Genomic DNA, 22,913 nt, shown 5'->3' with positions numbered 1-22,913 from the left:
TTATCATGCTTTCAAAGAAACTTCTAAACGAACTGCAATTGTGAAGAAAAGAAACACTTTTCCACTAATAATTCCACAAAAACTATACAAATTTGATGGTTTTGATCACGCGAGAAATCCGAGCCTTTCTCCATTCTTTTTCGCCAAGCGAATCAAACCTTGTCGTTGTTTCCCATCTGCGCCTATGGATTTACAGAATTCAGTAATCACCTGCAAAAATACATAGAAGATGCTTTCATCAAGAAACAAACCGCGGTTTGTTAACAAATCTTCTGTTTCTAGACACAATGCAATCTCGTATGGCCATAAACGGCCCTTGCTGCCATCACAAAAAGGCAGCAAATACATGTAGTGGCACACACAAGATCATTCCACACAAGAGTAGGGGTGTAGGCTGGCCAGGTTGGGCTAGGGTTACCTCAACCCTAGTCCAATCCTAATCCAATCCAATCCAACCCAACCCAACCCAACCCAACCCAAATCCAATCCAAACGGAGCTTGAGGTCTTGGAGAGTCTATCCTAACCCAACTCGGCTCTAAGTCTCTCAACCCTAATCCAACTCATCTAACCTGATTTTACAAATAGAATCACAATAAAATTAGGCGGACGAGGATTTGGCTTGGGTTGCCCTAGGCTTCAGCCCTAAACCAACCCTAAGTCGACTCAAATTAGGTTGGCTTTTCCCAAGCCTAACCTAACCCAACCCTAAGAAATGGCAACCCAAACCAAACGGAAGTCTGGTTCAGCCCGGCCCAAGTTGCACCCATACAGAAAATCATTCTTGTTCTTCAAACATGTTAAATTTTGAAGAGAAGATTTTCTATTATTCTTGGATGCATTACAATCAAGCCCAATGAGTGTTTATATAGAGAACACTCAAGAAGATAAACATAGAAAGAGATATGACATGATTTGGGGAGATAATCCTAACCTAATCTTGTTACTTAATCTAGCCTTCTTCCTTAATCTACCACCTAATCAAATCAATCTAAAATCCAACCCAATCAATCTAAAATCCACCCCAATCAATCTACGATTTGATTTTATTCTCTAATATGCCCCATCAAACATATATGGATTGGAAATTGATATACGTTTGATTACAATAGATCTCCCAAAAAAGAAATGTAAAATTTTTTTATGCACACTGTTACGATTGATGTCCGCCTGTTGTTGATATTGCTGAAGATGAATTGCCGCCTGTTGTTGAAGAATGTGTCGCATGAAAGATGAGGCACACAGAGCCTCAAAAAACTGAATTGGACTCAAGCCGAAATGGGCCAGTCTTTAGGCCGGTTTTGAATACCGAACCTTCTGGAAATGAGTCACAATTGACCAAGGCCTCGATAGGCAAAATGATGCCTCGATGGGCAAGATATCATAAGTCGGCAAGTACCAATACTCATGGAAATTGACTCTCTCAGACACGACCCTCAAGGAATTGAGGCCCCTCAACTGAGTAGAGTGACTATTTTAGGCACGCACCTCGAAGAAAGGCACCTCAACTAATCAAAGATTGAAATAGAAGTTGAAAGATAAAGAGAATGAAAATGAAGACAAGATAAAGAGAAGCGACAACTAGCGGCTTTTGATAGCGAATAGCAATTGTAGAACAAAAATGACATTAACAATTGTTCCGATGGAAGGAAAATGATGAGGCGGATATCAAATATTGGGGGTGATTTCACTTTGAACAAGAGGAAAGGGTGCAAATATCACATTGGGGATACACCCTTTTTTTTTTGCATAAGATGAGTTGGGCAGCATCAAAAGATAAACCTTCTTCAACTTTTAATCTTCTTGTTGTTTCAGTGTGAGTGGAGGAAGCAAAAATAAAATGGCAGAAAATAGGGGAAGAGGGATACGTTGGATGAAGGCAAGACAAGGATTTTTGTTCTACAATTGCTATTTGTTGGACGAAGGCAAGACGAGGATACTTTGGTGTACATTTGGCAAGAAGCATCAATCAAGACCTTCTTCATCAGCTTGGTATGCATTGCACCGCTAAGTGTGTTGGGGACATTTTATTGCAATCAATTTTTTTTGTAAGCAAACGTTTATTGATTTTCAATCAATATACGTTTGAAGGGGCGCGTTAAGATTTGTTAGATCAGACCGTTGGATTATCTTGATGTAGATTAGGCAAGTGGGTTGAATGGGAAAGCTAGCTAGATTAGGTAGCTTAATTAAATTAGCAATTAGGCCAATCTTAGTAGGTAGGAATTTTATATTTATCTCTTTCCATAGTTGTCTTGATTTATTTCTATGTTTATCATGTAAGTGCTCTTTATAAGCACCATCAATTATCTTTGTAAATTAATCTAAGATATTCAAGATCAGTGAAATCTTCTCTCCAAAATTTAACAAAACATAAGATAAAGAAATCCGCTTAGAAGACACGCCTGTCAGGGAGGTCCCTAAATTTAGAAAGAAAGAACTGATCTTAAAGAAAGTTTGAAGATTTAGTACCTGTGAGTGTAAGGCAATAGCTTTCCCTCTCAGCTGATTGAATCGCTTCTTTCCAATTACATTACGTGTGATAACTACTAAAGGCGCAAAGAGGCCTTTCCCTTCATTCACATTTTTCATCACTGGGTTCGACCGAGTGGGCTTAGCGACTCGAACCCATGTTGGTACAGACTTAGCCAGCATGACTCGGTCTTCACCAGTAAAGTTAGAGCCCCATGCTCCATGAAAGGAGGAAGAGAGCCCTGCTGCTGAAATGGAAGTTGCCATTAGAGAAATATGCTAAGTGTCTTCTCTTATGGTTATTTAGGAGGTGGAAAAGGGAAGAGAGAGAGAGAGAGAGTTGGGTTTGGGTTTTTCTAGTGTTTTAATTGAGAGCCTTTGGTTTGAGGATTGGTGGGGAAGGTGAGTTTGGAGAATGAAAGCCACACGTTTGAAGGTTCGGGTTTGAAATGTATTCGGGTGGACGTGGGTGTGGGGTCTTTAGAGCCGTGCTTTGATTGGGTTGGAAACTGGAATGTTCTAAGTCAGCTGACTTGGAATTACTAGATTACCCTTTTGGGTTTGATTAGTTTTAGAAAATGGTATGGTCCTGGGAGGAAAAAATGTATCCTAGAAGCTGCTTGAGATCTGGGATGGATAGAGGAACTAGCTTCTGGTCATGTGGGAAGAGCTGAGGTGGGCCCGCTAGGATTCGTTGGACAGACGGTCCAGATTATCAGATTGTCGTTCCACTTGAAGGGTGATGATGGTGCTAAGCCCATCCTTAATGGATTTCCACAATCCATTCTCGATTGGATCAGATTCAGAGATTTCTTCAAATCCTACTTACCCCGACTTGGACATGATCGTTTCAAATCGGACAATCCATTGGAGTGTCCTAGTAGCTCATTGATGCAGTCCAAAAATCTGGGATGCAAGATTCATCTAAAATTAATGAAAAAGGGGCCTTTCGAATACCGTCGTAGGGAATAGGATACTTCGATCACCGTCGAAAGGGATGAGATTTACTTCGATCCCGTCGAAGTCGAGTTTCTCAGAGCGAAACTAGAAAATACTCTTGCTGGTGCTAATCTAAGCAACCAAAAGTTCTCAAAAGAACTCAAAAGTCTAAAGGCAAATTTTATTCAATAATCAAAGTCCATTAGAATGCTTACATAACATATATCTATAAGAAAAGAAACCCTAAACTAATTTAATACCTAAGCAACTAATCATAGCCGTCCATCTAAAATAACATAAATAAAACTTAAAACTTGACTAAAACTTACCTAACATAGAAATCCCGTAATAGACACTTACAATATCCTAAAACTGCCTATGACCTTGACAAATCAAGTCCAAATCGCTTAATCTTGAGCTCTTTAGATATGTAATCGAAAAACCTTTCTAAAAACACCAAAATCAAGCCAATAGAACAAGATTTGATGCCTTAAAAAAATTACTACAAATAAAATGATGAAAATACAAATTAAAAAAATAAGAAACTTGTTCCACGCCAACGAACCGAACTATTCCTGGTGATTTCCGTCTGCATCACTCCTACTAACATTGTACACAGTTAAAATTCTAAGAAGAGAGTGAGCTGAGGGTGAGTGGCATCAGCAAGTAAGAATCATTCGGGGGGAGGGGGGGGGGGGGGATGCAATGGCTTGTTTTTATTAAAATATCACAAGGCCTTGTTGGTTTAAGATTATGTCAACAGATTGTGAGTGCTAAACCGATTATTGGACTTAAATTTAAACATGATTTTGAGTCTAGTAATCAGTTTGGCACTCTCAATCAATTGAGATAATCTTAGGGCCTAAAATAATACTTTAAAAAATTAAAGGATATTTTCCATAAAATCGTACAATAAAATGAGCTTGAAACCGGGGGTTTTGCTACTTTTCCCTTCGGATCCTATGACAGGGATCCAAAATGTGCCCAAGGATCTTAATTGGTAATGTGTTTTGATCCTGTCCATTTAAATTTGGATGCAGACGGTCCATCGGACTGTCAGGTTCCATTGACACCCTTACTCCTTATTTTGTAGCTCCACCCTCTTTCTATTATCTTCATTACACTTAGATTTATCGGTCTCACAAATGGATATGTACGTGCAACGCAGCCTCTTAGATCTTGTAGAACATCGTGAGATGACCAGATGGTGTTATTGTGTTGGTCCCATGCCCAATGCAAATCTCATCCGTAAGATGAAGGATTACAAAATCAATTGTTTAGCTTTTCTTTCCTGAACCCTAAATGAGGTTTCCTGGAACAATGGTCTAGAATCATTCGATCACGATGTTCTCAGCGACAATTGGCCAGGCTAGCTGTATCTAATCGGATCAGCAAACAAGTTACACTTTTTCACAAAAAAATAATGTTTCCTACAATGAGAAGCTTATTGCCCCTTCACTGTGCCGTCCATTCCGTGACTCGAACATGTGATATGATGGCTGCTCACATACCGAATGTTAGGTACCCAGCTAACCAATATGCCAAAAGCCCTAGAGCTGATTAACCAAAACACATTAGATTAAGCCCCAGGTCAGGTCTCACCACCTAGTCCCATTTTTAGGCAGGCCCCAACTTAGAACCACAGCACATTTCCACAACATGCTTATGCAATGAGAAATATGAGAAGCTTGATTCGTGCCCACATGACATCACCACGATCATGCCTCTCTATATTTGGGCCCTACTATGGAGATGACTGGATATGCCCAATCTATGGCCAACAAATGGAGGGCCGATAAAAAGTGAACCATTATCCACATTCAAGTCTTATGATCGAATGGCTGGAAATGTCCGGGCAAAGCGATTTTCACACCATCCAAAAGTTGAACATCCGTCGGATGAAGAATCAGAATAATCTAATTGGGCGATCCAACGGGGCACCTTCATTTCCACCAAATAATCACAAGTCACAACCATCATCATTGACTCCCTAAAGAGGACCCCCCCCCCCCCCCCCCCCCCCACCCCACCCACCACATGCAAACTAACTTCTCTAATATGTACCTCAAAGGGGATGGCTAATTTGCTAGCAAACTTGGCAAGAGAAGAGCCTTGCACAGTACTCACGTGGTCATTGGTGCCCATGATGGGACCCATGTATGTTACCTTTACTTCTCCTAAGAAAATCTATCTGAAAGAAGCAAACATGTCTCTGTCTTGACGTGCCAAATATCATTTTGGCGTGCCTTTGAAACTTACCTTTTGGTTCCATGTGAAATTATTGCCGTACAGGACGTGTCTTTTACTCAAATTTGATTGCTTCAGTATCTCGTTACATGATTAATACAGTAAATTGTGTTTTGTATCTTAAGTGATTCCAACAACTCTTAATATCCCCTTTTCTCATGCAATCTATATATATGTTGTAATGTAAGGAGTCCCCTCCATTTTTCTTCAGGTAAAAACCTCTCTGGTTTTGAACTAACTTCTTTCCTATCTTCAAGGATGGCTTGCTTGCAAAGGGTATCACCAGCACTTAGGGAGATCTTGCTCAAATTGCACAGGTAGGAATACTCCTTTACTTGATTCAAATGTTTTTATTATCACTAATTCAATGCTAACAAACCCACTATATATTATATTCTAGAGTGACAAAAGCAGAGGGGAAAATAAGTAAGGCAAGATTTTGTGTAGTTAGTCACAATAGATGTCTGTATAGTTGGTCACAATAGATGTCTGTATCTCTATAGGCCTCTCTGGATACCTCAGAAAAATATTTGCATATAAGCTTACATGCAAATAATGGTTATAAGAGCTTTATATCTCTTCAAGTTATAGAGTTGATGGCTTTTATGGATGCCTTATTATCCCAATTGCAAATAAGATTAACTTAGAATAACCTTATTTGTGAATAAGACGTGGAATAACCACAATGTGCTATTCCACAAGAAAAAAAAAACAACTACAATTTCCCATTTGTTACATGGTATTCCAAATGGAAACATTTTTCCATAACTTTTTGGTTATAATTAAATTTTCAAGATCGTTGCAATCAGACCGGAGTTCTAATGGAATGAAAAGGATTACGATATCGAAGTTAGATCTCTAAAAAAGAGCAAAGGAAGAAGAAAGCAAAGAGATTTGTAAGATTTTCACTTGTAAGCATATAAAAAAATGCCTGCAAGAGCAAAGCAAAATGGACAATATTCTCATTGGATGACAAAGTCCATATAGTTTGATGGGTTAGGATCATTCAGAGCAATGCAATTTTTGGGCTATTGGGACTGCTGAAAAAGCCATCTAGATCTTGTATTTTTGCATCATATCAGTGTTGATTAATAGTTGTTGAATATTACACATAGTTATATAAATTCAAGTTTTGAATCTATTATTAGACTATAATACATTTTTCTGCATTGATCCACATGGTCTTCTTTCGTCCAGACATTCTTTAACAATATATGATGATCTAATTGCCAAAGCCCTGTGCATGAGTTCCTTACATGAGACAATTCTAATGCATATGTTCAATGTTTTCTATGTGACAGTGTCGAGAAACCAACGGACATCGATCACCATTTATATGAATTTGGGTCTGTTCAATATCATATTCGGGTACTCACACAACAACCCATATTTATTTTATCGAAAAAACTTAAATCTGTTGCATTTCAATCGTGTATTGAAATATATATAATAAAACAAATAAAACAGAATCACATAACACACACACACACGCTACTACTGCTACTGCTACTGCTACTGCTACTACTACAGTAGAAATTAATAATAGCACTGTGAAATCTGTCTTCTGTTTCATCGACACTCTCAATGGTCATTCTGAATTCACATTGGCATTTTATCAATTGATTTCAGTGTCAAATCTGCAGAAAGTATATTTAATTGACATGGAAATAGGAAAACCTATGATTTGTGGCCACGGATGTTACAAACCCGAATCAATTCGTAACGTGATTGATCTTCTTAGAGGGAAGATCGGCCTCTTGATCCACTTCAAGGGAAGGATCAGTCCTCCTTTGTGCAAAAAGACACAATTTCTAAGATATTTTCTTAATTCATTGATTTCCATTACAATAGCATGTGCTTATGTAAAACACTCTAAGATAAACATAGAAAGATCTTATGATAAATATAAAAATAACTAAATAAAGATTATACTAATCTAAATTAGTATTGTAACCTATCAAGCTACTAAATATATCAGATCTTACTAGATCTGATCTTATTCTCTAAAATAAGAAAGTAATTTATTCCATTCTAAATGGGACCCATTTAGGCACGTATCAACGGACACAGGGTGTCGAAAACGGAAAACTCCCAAAATTTAGAAACGGGGGCACGGCTAAAATAGAGAGTACATATACTCATGATTTGTGGACACGGATTCGTGTGCCGAGTTTCGACCAAGTTTCGACACGGATACGAGGTATATGACATGGAAACCCCTAAAATACTAGAAATAGTGTCACACTCATACACTTACATATAAAGTTGCTAACACTTCTAGCAATACATCTAAAAGTGTCTAAAAGAGTGTCAACACGTGTGAACACGGGTGTCGTGTCGGACACGACACGTGTATCAACAACAGATTCGAAGTGTCGGCCAAATCATAGAGGAAAACAGTTCTATTATAGCATGGAGAACATATGACTGCAATTAGATAAGTACATAATCCCCTCTCACAAATTAGCTCTAATATTCTGGATAATGTTTCACAGGCTTCTGCATCAGACCCCGGAAGAATCTACTTGTCCGTATCAACCCCGCCATTGTCTCCAGAAGTTCTGCTTTCCAATGGCCTTGCGAATAGTACCTCACAGACTGTAAAAAGAGTTTATTCTGATATTGTGGAGGTTATTGAGCCACCAAGAGAAGGGTTTCTACTAACACTAAGATTTGACTTCAACAAACTTCCACAAGCCGAAGGTTTAGATAAACTCATGCCCTTCATTGATTTATGAATGGTTAGTTCCAGGATGTATGTTCTAGTATCTGAACACCGACTAAAAGTTATGTTTTCACCGTCAGGTAAGTTGGTTTGCTTACAAATATATTAGATGTGAAAACATAAAGGAAATTGCAATAAAGATGTGCACGCCTAACTGTCATCTATAATTAAATTTAAAAGATCTTAGCTTGGAATAATTGCGTATGTTCTTTGGACACCCGATAGGATCTTTTGTGTTTCTTATCCAATGAAATTATATCTAACTTGTACATTCAAATCATCAATATTCTCAAGAGGATATTTGAACTAGTCCATCCCTATGAATTAAGCAATTCTGAACATAAACTTGAAACATTTCCATTTCCCCTTATAAAGGCTGCAATGTGTAGTTCAATTCCTGTCATCTTGATTATCAGAATGAAATTAACATCATGACCCCCATACTATTGAATGTAGCCTTTTGCAATTTTATATACATTAACGAAAACACCAGTATGCTACTCTCCTGTTTTACTTTCTGGAGAGTAGTTGATCTTGGATGAACCTTACAAACCAATTCAAAACACAATATCTGCAAGTCAACAACAACCCATATCGCACAATCTGCAATAAACCATTCATCGAACAGGTTTACCTATATTGGAAGAGCAATGGACCTACACATTATCCGTGAAATTTGATGAATGACTTTGGATTAGTGAGTCAATGATTGGATTAGGCTTCATTTGGGACGATGTATATGCGAACAGAATAGGAGATACCTTGACTGTGTGACAAATAGAATCCAGAGAATGAATTCTGCAATTGATTCATACAAGCTTGGAATAAAAACATATTTCAAGATATTACTCAAGGGGATTGTAACAAAGGGTGAAACAGGACAAAATCCTTTTTCAGCTCCTCTTGGAGCAGATGCTGATCATTGCCACTTTTCCTTCATGGAGTCAGCATTCCTTAAGCTCTTTAGTGATATGAGTTTAGTAGTTTACCCTGTTTGAAAAATAGATGCATCTACTTTCTATACCATATTAAGTAATTAAATACGAAAAGAAAACGATTCTTTCAGTTTTCTGGTAACTCTTTTACTGAAAGAATCTTTTCCTTTTCTCTGGTACGTCACCTACAGTTTGGACTTAGGACACCAATACCTTTTCATTGGTAGGGAGATTATACCCCAATTTACTATTACATCCAGTAGAACTATAAACCTTTAATGAGAATCTTGAAGAGTCTATTACTCCTCTATACAGTAGTTGAATGAGACATTAGTTAATGCTTTAGTTTAGTGTGACTGTGATGTATGTTATACAATATTTTTTGTCACTCATTTATGTCATTTAAGTTATAAGGATATTTATACCATTCTGTAATATATTACTTAAATAAAGAAAATAAGGTACGCCACAAGAAGGATTACACCCCTCATTCCAAAATTTCCCTCTCTTTCTCCTTTTCTCCTACTCTTCTTCACCTCCCTACTTTCTCATCTTCTCTCATTTCTACATGGTTTCAGAGCAAGATTAGATCCAAAGACTCCCAGATCTAATTCCTCTTCTCCTTCAATCAACATCAAGAAGTAAAAGAGCAGTTATCTTGGAGTGACGAGGACAAACTCTATCTTTCCTAGGCAGTACGACTGACCTCATCTGTCGTACCACACATTCATGGACAGATTTGACATACATGATGATTGGTTGATGTTGATCATTTACAAGGTATTTCAAGTATTTTTTCCTAATTTTTGGTCTGTTTTGAAGAGATATTATGGATGTTTATAAATTTCAAGGGGACAGATCATCTCTTCATGAAAGGAAATTTCGAAAGGGTCTACAGTGTCACAAGGTCATTTTTATTTTTTTATGGTGATTGCTTGAAAGTTGTTTGGATCTGTTTTGATCAATATTGAATGTGCTGGAAGCAAATTTTCAAGTACATTTTGATCGTGAAAGTGTACTAGTTTTTAGATTGAGCTGCGTTATATATTGATTGTCGATCTACAAGTGACTATTGCATATTTCTTGGGGATAATCTAGTCATTCGAAAGAGCTTGAATATGGTTGCTAGATCTGATACTGATGCTGAATACATGGCCAATGCTCATGTGGAGTTTGAACTTATGTGGCTCCAAACACTTCTTGGAGAGATGAGAGTGATGGTTGATGGACCTATGAATCTCTATAGAGATTGAGTCTCACTTTCTAAGAGAAAAGATGGAGGCCAAGGTTATTACTGTTCCTTATGTCAGATCAGAATATCAGCTCACTGACATTTTCCCCCAAAGTTGTTCTGGAAGTCATCTTTTAGGATATTCTTTGCAAGCAGGACATGCTCGACATTTATGCATCAACTGCGGGGTGCGTGGGTCGGGGGGGGGGGGGGGGGGGGGGGGGGCAGCATAAGTTACATGTTTTTGTTTATTGTGACTTTTGTTATATGGTGTTTTTGTCACTTATTTATTTTATTCAAATCATAAGAGTATTTATATCATTGTGTAATATATCACTAAAGTGAATAAAATAGGTTATGCCCACGAAAGGGACACACCCTCATTCCACGATTTTCCTCTCTTATTTTCTCTCTCATGTTCTCCTCTTCTTCTATTCCTCCCCACTGTCTCATTTTCTCTTGTTTTTACACAAGTCACCAGCCGGCACTGAACATGAGTGAAAACGTCCAAGTGTATGGTAGTAAAGAAGCCCAGTGGAGATCAATGGTATGAATTATAACAAATTTTTTTCTCTTTCCAAAAGTGCTTGTATGTGCTTCTCAAAATCTATTTTCCATACAGAGCTCACAATAGAACAGTCATAACAGATTTAATAACTGTGCAGTTACAAAAGGTGCTTTCTTTTTATAGAAATAAAATCATTAAATTAACCCTTTAAAATCAATGTCAGCTACTTTCAGATATTTACCTCTTCAATATCCAGAAAATGTCAATCCTAGCATATTACATGTTTATCTGGAACTAAAACAAAATCTGTAATTTTAATTGCAATTAAAAAAATTTACATAAAAAAGTTACTTGCCTGATTTTCACAGGTTTGAATATCACCAATTCACCATTAGGTTATTCACAATATTAAGTTCTCAGGGGTTCTTCACACTTTGTGTCATTTAGGGGCCGTTTGGATATGCGGATTTTAGAATCCGGGATTTCTTCAAAATTGTAGCTAAGAGACAAGAGAAGAAGCGGACCAGCCATCGTTTTTTACTCGTTTTTTACTTCTCGTCCTTCTTTCCGACAGCAAGAGAGTAGCAGATCCTCCAATTTTTCCAGGTTTTAGAAATCTCAGGATGCAGGAGAGATTTCTAAAACCTGGTTTTCTTACTTAAAATCCAAGAAACGCTGCTAGGACAGCGGCAGCAGCTTGATCATGAACCCTCTTTTACACTGTTTTCAAACTAAAAACCTGGATTCTAAAATCCGCGTATTTAGGGGCCGTTTGGATACGCAGATTTTAGACTCCAGGTTTTTAGTTTGAAAACAGTGTAAAAGAGGGTTAGAGACAAGAGAAGGAGAGGACCAGCCGTCGTTTTTGACTCATTTTTTACTTCTCTCCCTTCTTTCCATCAGCAAGAGAGTAGAAGATCCTCCCATTTTCCAGGTTTTAGAAATCTCAGGTTGCAGGAGAGATTTTTAAAACCTGATTTTCTTGCTTAAAATCCAAGAAACGCTGCCAGGACAGCACACAACAGCCTGATCATGAACCCTCTTTTACACTGTTTTCAAACTAAAAACCTGGATTCTAAAATCCGCGTATCCAAACGGCCCCTTAATGTCTGACTTCTGAAATTCATGAGAGCAGTTGCTGAGCATATGAAGACATCAATGTTTGAAGAGACCAAACAATCTCTATTACTCTATGTTTTGGAGAATGCATAAGAGAAGAACTTTTGCTTTTCATACAAGAATCCTTGAATATTAAGGCTACATATACTTTTTTTAGAAACTTATGGCTGATAGTTGTTGATACATGCCACAATTACGCGTATGTCAAAGCATGTGAGTATATGCTGTATTGATTTACATATGAAATCAGATTTTTTTGTGTGTGTAATTTCAGAAGATCGCATCAAGGTGATAACAAACATTTCTTCACTGCAAGCCGTGATACTGAGTTCACAGTTGAAAGAGATGTTATGGGATCTTGGTTCCCAGGATACCTCGCATGAAATGTACAGACCCATCAAACTTGTCTACCATCCGAGAGAGCCTTTCTTTGTTATCAGAATGGTATTTTTTCAAGCATGATTCTTATTTTGTCAGATTTATAAGACAATGATCAATGATAACTGGGAACAAACACCCTTATTTTGAGGAACACCAATTACTATGACTTTTCATTTTTTACATCATAGGTCCTAAAATGTTGAATTAATCACAGTAGCCTGAGCTGATGCTTGAAGCTTGTAGTTCATTCTTTGGGTCCAAATCGGGTAACCACTCCTAAACCCATGTACCAGACGGCATATGGACACAAGTGTATTAGAGTACTTTGGTCAGTTCCATAAAGCATTCCCGTCTTAGTTGACTTTGGAAGTTCAGGATACCTATACAGCTTCCTGATAAATAAGGGAAATTTAACATTTGACTTTGAGAATGAATATAAAGAATGATTTTGCAAATGTAAACCTAATTGACTAGATGAAAATGATTTATATATGTCTTTTAGCCAGAAAAGATCACTGCAATATTTCCCATGCGCTTTAAAGAAGATTCAGATGTGATTCTTGCAACAGCCTTCTTTCAGGTTGGTTTCTGACATTCCAACACTGATTAAAAAGCAATATATTTTCTACTGACTGTTAATATTGATGGGATAATATAAGACTCCACTTGTATCTCTCTTAAAAACAAAGATAATGGATTTATCCTACAGGAACTCGTGGATGCTGGATGTTCAGCAGCTATGGCCAAAGCACCTATTTGCACCTGGTCACCCATCCCTCCTCCAGAGTTGAGAGGAGAGCATTTTAACGATTTGAGTACCAACGGAGGATTTGTATCTTTTGGTGCACACTCAGCTTGCAATTCCTGCTTCTTTGTCTGGTTTGGACAAAATTATAGTTGTTCATTACCTTAAGCCTTAAATAGACGTTTAGATTTTGCCCATCTACTCAACTCAATAAAGCCTTTGTCCCAAAATAGTTGGGGTCGGCTAAATGAATCCTTTAGATTTTGCCCATGGTTGAAAAAATTGATATTTGGGCCATCAAAAGGGAACTCACAAACCCAACCCACCCACACTTAGTGCTTTCATAGTTACATGCAAGAAAACACAGAAAAGGATGCAACATATTGGCCATACATGAAAGAAAGGAATGTAATTACAAGATTACATACACTGCATTTCTGAGTTAAAAGTTAAAACAATAGGTTGTATCAAGAAAAAATACATCTGCCATCTCCTGCATTTCTGTCGCAATTTTACAACTAGTTTGTGGCATGTTGAAGCTGCAAAACTTTGCCAAAAGAAATGTTTGGAGCTGGTCTATTGGTCTAATGCATTTTAAAATTGCATAAATACAGATATTTTTTCGCGCCATGTTGAAGGAGCAAAGTTGGACAACACTGTCTGGAGTTTATTGAACTTCTATGCCTATGTAAAGTATCACGTGAAGGTTTGTTTTCTTTGTGGATCTTGTGAGCCTAGAACTAATGTTAATTCATGGATCTATAGGCTGACAAGGTTATGTGAACAGTGTACCAGAGGTTTTATTCAAAGGAGGATGAGAAAGCGTTTGGAAAGTCTGGCTGAGGTGATGATCTTTTCCACACTAAGTTTGCCTAGAACTAGACCAGTTCACATTACTCAAAGAGGCCACGCGAAGCACTAGGAGGGTAATAGGCCATAGATCCAGTTGTAACCAGCATATGCATCATGCTGTTGTAAGAATATCCTAGCATAATGGAAGATTATGGCTATCGTGTCATCTTGTACCATATTAATATCACATTTTAGGTCTTGGAGAAAAAAGACAGGACAAGACCTTTGACACCAACTACCATTCAAAAAAAAAAAAACCCCTTTGACACCCACAAAGAGGATCTGTATCTGAATCAAAATACTAACATCCCATTTCACAATTGCAGGTGCTGCAAGAGGCGAAGATAAAGGGAGATGAAGATAACAAAAAAGTCCAAGGTGGGTACTTGAATACGGGGAAATTTAGAGCCAGAAACTAGGAAAAATATCCAAAATTACATACAAAACACCCACAAGTAAATGTGCAGCACACATATATCCCTTAGTTTGAATTATGGGTAGGTGAGGAATGACCTTAGTTGAACACCACCATTTATCACGCTCAATCTAAGGGAACTGGTGGCATTTCAGCCACAGCAGGTAACTGTGCTTTTAAACTTAACCGCAAGGAAGGTCATAAAATGAGTATTTTGGTTTCCTTTCCAGCCAAGGTTTGTGACATAGTGATTTTAGTGTAAATTAAGCACTAACAACAAGCACATTAAGTTTTTAAAAGAGATTGGTTGTCATAGGCTTACTTTTCATTCAAAGATTCATGTTTTGATGCAGACAGTAGATCCAGTTGTGTGATGAGACTGCCAACCTTCTCAAAGTGCAAGATCCTTACAAGAAAATGTGGAGCCTTCACCAAGAAGATGCTGACAATTCGGTCACGAATTAAAATTCGGGGATATGATCGATTCCGTCGAAAATGGTTGAGAATTCCTAAGTTAACATCCTTGAGAAGATATACCAAATTGGATTAATATCTTCTCTATTTGTCACAGGAAATAACTAACTTTGGTTTTTGTTATAGAATTTAGGGAGTAATAGCTAGGAAAATGCTCTCAAGGTATGTACCACACTACACTTTGTCATATCATTTCACAAAACAGAGATCATATGGTTCCACTGATTGCTACCATATTGAATTATTTAAAATGGACAAATTAAGGGGAATTACAACGGTCCTCCATCTTTCTTCCATGATGCCCATCTTGAATTTGGTTCTGGCTATAGATTTTATTTTCTTTTCCATTCATCTGAATCTGATTTTGATGCTTTTCGCATTAATTGCTTCAGGATTTTGATGCTTGCATCGTTTTAATGTAATAATGCAAATTTTTTGTTGTTGAGCTGGATCTACACTATTTAAATTTTTTCTTAAGGAAATTAATAGAAATAATGTAAGAGAGTAAAAGGCAGCAAATTGACTAATGAGTCATCCTAGTCAATCCCAGTCAATTATATTCCTCGTTGATTGGCTCTTGACTTCTTTAAGTTGACCACAAACAATCTTATTCCCCATTTCTTTTGTTATGTCAGTTCTCTATTTTATAATTTAAAATAACCCAATCAAAATCTGAATTCCGAGTCATACAGTGGATGACTTGCTAAGCAGATTCATCATGACACAATGATGAACTTGTGTAAGTAAGGCAGGAATTCTTCAAACCAATGAAGGGCCCAGAAAATTAATCCCCTTGTTTGTTTCATAGGTTCATTGCAAGATCATTGTTGTGGTAGCACAGATGGTGTTTGGGTTTGATTCTCTTTATTGAAAACACAGATTTTTTTAGCATCCTTACACATCTTTCCAAAGATATAACATTAAGAATGGATAAAACACCTTCATTTGGAGTTCAGGACTCAACCCTTTGCAATAGAGGGCTAAATAAGCAACCCCTATAGCTTGATATCCATACAACTGCAAAAGAAGAAAAAAGATGCAATTTCTATTTCTCATATTGCCAAAAATCTTTAAGTCGAGATATAATCTAATTGCCAGAACATCTAGTAGTAATAGTTGAAAAAGATCTGTTTCTCACTAATTTTATCAAAAGATTGCCATGAGTTAAGAGATGAAATGAAGCACCTAGAACTTAGGCTATAGCAAGTCCTCCATCATCAATCATCACAAAGAGACGGTCTCCAAGTCAGCATGCAAATTAAGTTGTGAGGAACTGGTAAGATGTTTGATTCGGATTTTTCTCCCATTCACATATTACAAATGGATCAGAGGTGAGATTTTTATTCCTTGTCCATTCTTTCCGTTCCGGTATTTTCCATACCACAGCAATTAGGAATAGAGAATCTATTGGAAATCAAGAGATGTGTCATCTCCTTAAAAACAAGAAACCGAGTCGGGAGCGGGCATGCTAGCAAGAGTATAGCAGAATAGCAGGTAGTTTTCAACAATTTCATTGTTAACAACGGACAAGGAAACACATGTTAGTGACAGGATCTGGCTTCTAAGGTTCTCTCATCTTTTCACGGAAGCTCAGGTTTATGGTGTGGGTCTGCAGACATAAATAGGTTGGGGTCCTTGAGGATGTATCCCATTGTAACAGAGGATTCTCACACAATTTTCAGCTCCCTTGGTATAATTATAGTCAACGTTAACTTGTTGACTTAATGTAGTACAGTTTATATATTTGTACATGTGATGTGAATCCAGGGTTCATATATTACTTTTCTGGGAAGAGAAAGAAAGAGCGCAGAAGGAAAGAAATGGAATGAGGGAGGACTGATGCTCCATTAAAGAGGAGAGAGAGAGAGAGATATGGTTGGAAACCCACATATAAAATCAATTTGATTCAATCATGTCATCACATCTAATACCATAGACCTTTATGATTTATAGATACTTTAACTCCACGAAACTCATGATTAGGGGAGGATTAGGACTCCTAAATCTTGCCTAAAATAAGTTGTAAATCCCAATTCCTAACTCTACTAGGACTCATATCAACTTAAGACTCTTTTTTCGTGGACTTTTCTTCTTAAAATAAATTCTTAACACTGTAACAGTAAGGACTATTTTCTCCCAATAGAAGTTTCAAATGACTTAGTCAACTTCTAATGATTTAAGGACTCCCATTACACGGACTCTATCTAATCCTACTATAAATAATTAGGACACTTCAAACCCATCATGAAAACTAACCCACATCAATCCCCACAAATACAAGGACTGTCTTATGTTGCTTTGTGAGCCCTTATGGTCACTTAACAACTTTAATGATCAATTACAAATGAATTAAATTCTCTTATTTATAAAGATTTTCGTAATAAATATGTAGGCCCCATTTTAAACAACTATAATATAAAGAAACCAAATGATATTGGTGGGAAAAGACAGTCGTACCCCTCCATAACAAAAGAGACTTAAAAGACACCTATGGGACATTTAAAAATTAGAATATGGGCCTTAGGATGATCCCCACCAACATGTTTCCCATGTTATCAGTCTAAATGATGCCACCCATATTCCATATATATGATTTGTAGTCTGCCATAACTCGGCTCATGTGGATTCATCTGAATCAATCTATAGTTTGTAAACAACGATGCCCATGGTCTAAAAGGTTACAGAAGCACAAATAAGAGTATATACCCATAAATGCTCCTAGCTGAGCAAAATTGGCGTAGCCGGAAGCGCGAAGAACGAGTCGAGGTTGATTAATATCAACACCGATCGGAATAAACCTTTGAATCCACGAAGGGCGCTCGTCGAATCCACGAAGGGCGCTCGTCGAATTTACGAAGAGCTATTCTTCGAATCCACGAAGAACAAGATAAACAACTTTCTCTAACAAGAAAGAAGAAAATTTCTTGATTTCAAAAACAAATATGAACTGTGCAACAACCCTTGCACATAGGCTTTTATAAAATCACTAACTTCTTCTCCAAGTAAATCTCTACTTTATAAAATTATTTGAAGCCAATTCCTAAGTTAGATTTAACTTCTATTCCTAAATGACTAAATTTCTAAATCTACATAGACTCAAATTATAAGAAAAGGCAACAAGCCATATTCGTCTAAAACTACCTAATAGCTAGAAGGAAACAAATAACTAAATAAAGAAACTCTATTTATACCCACTACATGTACTTATTGGATTCTTGGGACACTTTCTAATTTTTACCTTTGTAGCCAAAAGTAGTGGCCATGTCAAAAATGGATACAACCAGTCTAAGCAAACATAAATTATGCGCATGTCGCACTAAAACAGAATACATACCCATCATAAATGCTCCAAGCTGAGCACAGTGGATAAAATTAGTCAGAGAAAACATAAATTATGCATGTCACACTAAATTCCAAAAATGTCTTTATCCACAAAATATAGAAGTTTTAGTTTACACACCCAAACCACAATAACAGGGTTAGGCTTTGATTTCTGAGAAGGAATCTCTTAAAGAGGTAAGAGACACAGATAATCTGTTAGAGTGCATTATGAAAAGGATGCCTCATAGTGCATCAGAAGATGAGGAAATGAGTAATAGAAATCACAATTACAGATAAGCTGAAGGGAAAACTTTTAAATTCTGTGAACTATGTGAAGTCAGCAACCCTCTTGCAATAGAGATACTCAACTCAACTCAACTCAACTCAACTAAGCCTTTGTCCCAAACCAGTTGGGGTCGGCTAATGAATCCTTTAGAAAATTTTCATGATGAAACTCTTGCAATAGAGACGAGCTTTAAAAAAATAGAAGGGCATCACCCTGGAGGTAATGGGGAAACGCTTAGCTGTTTCAGGCACTTAGCATGATAGGGAGTGTGTTACAATGCAAGCATTATAGTAGCATTACAAACTTTCAACTTTCAAGTAGCAAATGTGGGCATGTAATAAGATCTGAGTCTGACTACAGCTAATTTCAAACAATATAGGTAAGTTGCAGAATTGTTTCCATCAAATTTGTTAAAGTTTCCCGCATTAGGTGTATCTACAAATTATATAATTTTATGTCAGACAAATTTTTTTTGAGGGTTCTAATACACGATTAATTAAGATCACCCAAAGAGTAAAAATGCAATAGTACTATATCTACTTTGTTTGCTTCGATAATATTCTTGAAAGTAAGGTCAGCAAATTCAACCAGTCCAGTTAACTGAACTGCAAACTTAAAATCCATATTACTACATCATCACAAAACATACAAGCCAAACATTTTGTAATCAACATTAACTAAAGGAAAGTGCAAGACTACCTGTCAAAAAATGCAAATCCTTTCACATTGAATCAATCATCCCATTCAAAAACTTCCATAACAGACAAAAAATTCTCACTCAATCTCAAAATCCGGAAGCGGGTGCATTAGCTCTGATTCAATCTCAGACATCGACGAACCAATTCCACTACCACATCTCACATTCCGATTATGAGACAAACCCCCAAACAACACAAAATTCAGAACTAATATCCCAACCGCGTGCAAAACAAACAAAAGATCAATCAAAGCCAAGCCCCTCATTTTATCCTCCTCAAGTTCACATTGTACATCACTCTTCTCATAATCAATCTTATGACACCCTTTAGGCGAAAACGAATTCGAGAACAATGACAACCCAATTTGCAAAATCCAAGTACCTTTAAAAATAATCCCCAAAGATAATACCACATCAGCGAAAAACGCCATTGGCTTGATTGAGAGAATAAGACAAGACCCAACACAAATTAGTGTTAAAACACCTAACAATTCATACATTCGCCCTCCGAGCCCCGTAATTCCCTCGCCCATAACAGAAAACTCCATTAGAAATGCAATTCCAGCAAACATGAACATGAGATTTTCATGAATGATGAAAAAATCGAAATTCTCTCGGATTACTACTAAAATGATAACGACCCAGAAGAGAAAAATGATTGCTGATTGTTGAAAGAAGGCGAATTGATAAGTGGGGTGGCCTGAGAAAGTTAAGTACCAGAAAAATTCAGAGAATGAGGCAATTGGGAGGGCTATTAGGAGGATGTAGAGATCAAGGTTTTTCCATTTGGGTTCTGATAGATACCATGTTTTGGATCTATAGAGAGATGGGGAGTTGAGATAGAGAGAGAAGGAGGAGATGAGGCGATGGATTCCAATTGGGAGAAGAAAGAGAAAAGCTGAGAAATGGGTTGCTAATGATCCCATGTTTGGGGGGATTCAAATGCAGGTTTGAGGGAGATGGGATTGAAATGTTTTGGGGGAATTTGAGATTGGGGTGAGAAATTTTGAGGAGGGGATGTTGAATTGCAGACTGAGAAGGTGGAAGAAGAAGTCCACGTTTTTTTATTCGATAATGATAAATTCGCGCCCGCTGTAGGCTAATTCGCGCCTTTCACGTTACAAGTGGTGCGAATTTATCCAACAGGGGATGTGAATTTATTGTCTCCCTTTTTTATTTAATTAAAAATTAGGAGTCGTTATTAACATGTTATGAGGAGAAGATGCTTTCAAGCCTCAGTCGCGGCTAAAGTGCGACGCCCGAAAATCAGCCTTTCACAGTGAAGGGCTGAGATTAATCTATCTTAAAACACGTTTTTTAATCTCAGTCCTTAACAAAATTCTGATGGCTGATTTTCGCGCATTCTTCTAGAGGTGAAAAATACAAAATTAGAGATGTGGATCTAGAGTAGGTGGTGCCCTTGCAGCCGAATTTTGCCAAGGGTGCCCTTCAATTTGGCATTCTTCTTTATTCACATCAATAAAGAAAGGACGATGATATTTTCACCCCCCTACATTAAGGGGGAGCGCATGCGTAATGTTGGGGGTGAAAATATCATCGCCCTAAAGAAAGGTTACTGGTATTTGCACCGTGTTTTGATAATGGGTTAAACTTACCTTGTCTTTTATTATTTAACAAGCTATCAAAAGCTAATACAATTCCCCAAAAAGCTCTCAACGGCTAATTAAAAAGGGAACCACAAGGATGAGTCCAACCCATTGTCAAAAGATAGTAGTGCCAATATTAATAGCCCGGAGAAATGAATAACACTCCTGAAGGGGAGTCCCATAAATAAAGGGAAATGATTTCAGCACTCCACTGTTTTCATAAGAATATAGATCTTGTCGTATAGCATTTAGAATTTTAGAGGGCTTGTAGGAGTTTTTTAAGAACTGTAATATTCTTCTGACTTAGAGGGGTTGTAAGAGCTTTTTAAGAGCTGTAATATTCTTCTAACAGCCCTTTAAATGCTACCCGACAAGAATCTTATAAAAACATTGCAGTGTTGATATCATTTCTCTAATTAAAATGATGTTGATAATTATAAAAATACCCTTGTTTAAAGGTTGGATTTTCAAGCAAATGCCACCGTCCCTAGAGTCCCACAGTGATCGAATCCCACCAATAGTCTCTCCGCCTAGAGAATATAATGTTCGATCCCAGCTTACCTAGGAACAAAAGAGGCCAAGTCTCTAGCTCAGTTGGTTAATACTCTGTTCTCCAAAGGTTCAAACGAGCTTACCTACTAGGGGTGCAACTCGGGTCGATTTTTGGGAATTCGAGTTGAGCTTTTACCTTAAAATTGGGTCGGGTTCGGATTGATTCCTATTCATTTTTTAGCAAACGCTAAACCTGACCCGACCCGACCTAGTTTGCACTCCTATTACCTCTGCCAAGCAGCTTTCTAAAGAAATTTGTTAAAGATTTTTCAAAATCAAGTGTTTTTGGTCAAAACAATTTTTGGAAAATATTTTCTTTAAGTGTGTTTTGGAAAAAGAAAAACTTTTCTTTGGAAATAGTTGCTTTTTGCAAGAGAAAGAGAATAGTGTAATGTAGTTGAAAAGATAGTCCCAAATCGGATGAGAGAAAAGAAAGAGAAGGGCTTATAAAGCACTACACTTTTCTATTACTTGTTTGATTGCACATTGGGTTGAACTCATGGTTGGACCCGCGGGACGGTGCAACGCACCGTTCGCGCACGCGCACGCGCGGCGTGGGCAATGGGCTATAGGGCGCATAGTGGCGCTTTATTGGCGCTTTTTTAGGCGCACTTTGCACTTCGCACGCCGTGCTTTTCACACTGAAAAGACACCAGAGGCTCTATAAAAGTTGCAGAACCCAACCATTTCAAAGGACAATCGAATTTACCCATTTCTGGATAAATTCTTAAGACTTCTAGTGCATTATACTCTCTTTCTTGCTCCCACCAAAATTCGTTTTACTAAACTATTTTCTTATTGTTTATCTAATTACTGTTATACTGCAGTAACAGAAATTAGACTGATTCTCTCAGGCTTGTAAGATTCTAAGGGCATTTCGGATTTGACTCCGCTTGTGCATAGCGTCGTCAAATTAGTAGGACATTCCTACTGGCTTCATTGTATCTTGGAGGCAGTTCGCGGATCCCCTTTGCACACTTCTAGTGGGGGCGAAATCTGTCTTAAGGAAAGCGATTTCGCGCCTTGAAGCAAACTGGTTACTGCTTTTTCTTTCCAACAGATACAGATACAGGTACCTAAAGTAGCAATTTTACATGCATAAGATAAGACATGTGAGTTGCCAGGAAATTTCACGGAAAGGCAGTTCGAGGTTGACTTGCTTGAGAGAAAATATTGTTTTACGAGCCCTTTTATTTGGAGGGATCAAATTTCCATTAAATAAAAGAGCCCCACCGTTTTTCTAGACTATAAAAACTGGTAAAAGAGTCGCTGCAGAACCTGCCAATTTTTCAGCCGTTGGATCAGAATCTCGAGATCGTACTTCCGCCTGCTCTCCTAAGACTAACGGAAACTTACAGCGCACTTTAGCAAGAGCGAGCTCCTTTAATTATAAAAGGATGACCCATCCT

At 37.5% G+C, this 22,913-nt stretch overlaps 2 protein-coding genes across 3 annotated transcripts; one reads left to right on the top strand and one right to left on the bottom strand.

Annotated features, from left to right (window-relative positions):
* On the bottom strand, window positions 1-2,836 carry PGR5 (proton gradient regulation 5). The gene is made up of 2 exons (XM_077393383.1): window positions 2,471-2,836; window positions 1-210 (listed from the first exon to the last, which is right to left on the bottom strand). Exons 1-2 carry the CDS (start codon window positions 2,735-2,737, stop codon window positions 106-108), a joined length of 372 nt encoding a protein of 123 aa, XP_077249498.1. The 5' UTR covers window positions 2,738-2,836; the 3' UTR covers window positions 1-105.
* Window positions 2,837-5,839: 3,003 nt separating this feature from the next.
* On the top strand, window positions 5,840-15,486 carry ARPC2B (actin-related protein C2B). Of its 2 annotated transcripts, none has more exons than XM_077394702.1 (10): window positions 5,840-5,973; window positions 6,958-7,024; window positions 8,152-8,359; window positions 12,449-12,618; window positions 13,067-13,135; window positions 13,265-13,397; window positions 13,915-14,006; window positions 14,088-14,144; window positions 14,479-14,530; window positions 14,921-15,486. In XM_077394702.1, exons 1-10 carry the CDS (start codon window positions 5,915-5,917, stop codon window positions 15,115-15,117), a joined length of 1,104 nt encoding a protein of 367 aa, XP_077250817.1. In that variant the 5' UTR covers window positions 5,840-5,914; the 3' UTR covers window positions 15,118-15,486. The 2 variants fall into 2 exon arrangements, with proteins under 2 accessions (XP_077250817.1, XP_077250816.1); XM_077394701.1 differs by having other exon boundaries at window positions 13,058-13,135.
* Window positions 15,487-22,913: the final 7,427 nt, after the last annotated feature.

Source organism: Tasmannia lanceolata, unplaced genomic scaffold, assembly GCF_043159265.1.
Source record: "Tasmannia lanceolata isolate RefF3 unplaced genomic scaffold, GAP_Taslan_0.1 ptg000013l, whole genome shotgun sequence".
In the NCBI taxonomy this organism is placed as follows: Eukaryota; Viridiplantae; Streptophyta; class Magnoliopsida; order Canellales; family Winteraceae; genus Tasmannia; species Tasmannia lanceolata.
This window is presented reverse-complemented; position numbering and strand designations above follow the sequence as displayed.

What these genes read in the sequence shown, in the direction of transcription:
- ARPC2B (XM_077394701.1), top strand. Translation starts at nt 5,915, where the DNA reads ATGGCTTGCTTGCAAAGGGTATCACCAGCACTTAGGGAGATCTTGCTC. An exon ending in CTTTCTTTGTTATCAGAATG is followed by an intron (nt 12,619 to 13,057) that starts GTATTTTTTCAA and finishes TATGTCTTTTAG; the next exon opens with CCAGAAAAGATCACTGCAAT. An exon ending in ATGTAAAGTATCACGTGAAG is followed by an intron (nt 14,007 to 14,087) that starts GTTTGTTTTCTT and finishes TTATGTGAACAG; the next exon opens with TGTACCAGAGGTTTTATTCA.
- PGR5 (XM_077393383.1), bottom strand. Translation starts at nt 2,737, where the DNA reads ATGGCAACTTCCATTTCAGCAGCAGGGCTCTCTTCCTCCTTTCATGGA. An exon ending in CTATTGCCTTACACTCACAG is followed by an intron (nt 211 to 2,470) that starts GTACTAAATCTT and finishes GTATTTTTGCAG; the next exon opens with GTGATTACTGAATTCTGTAA.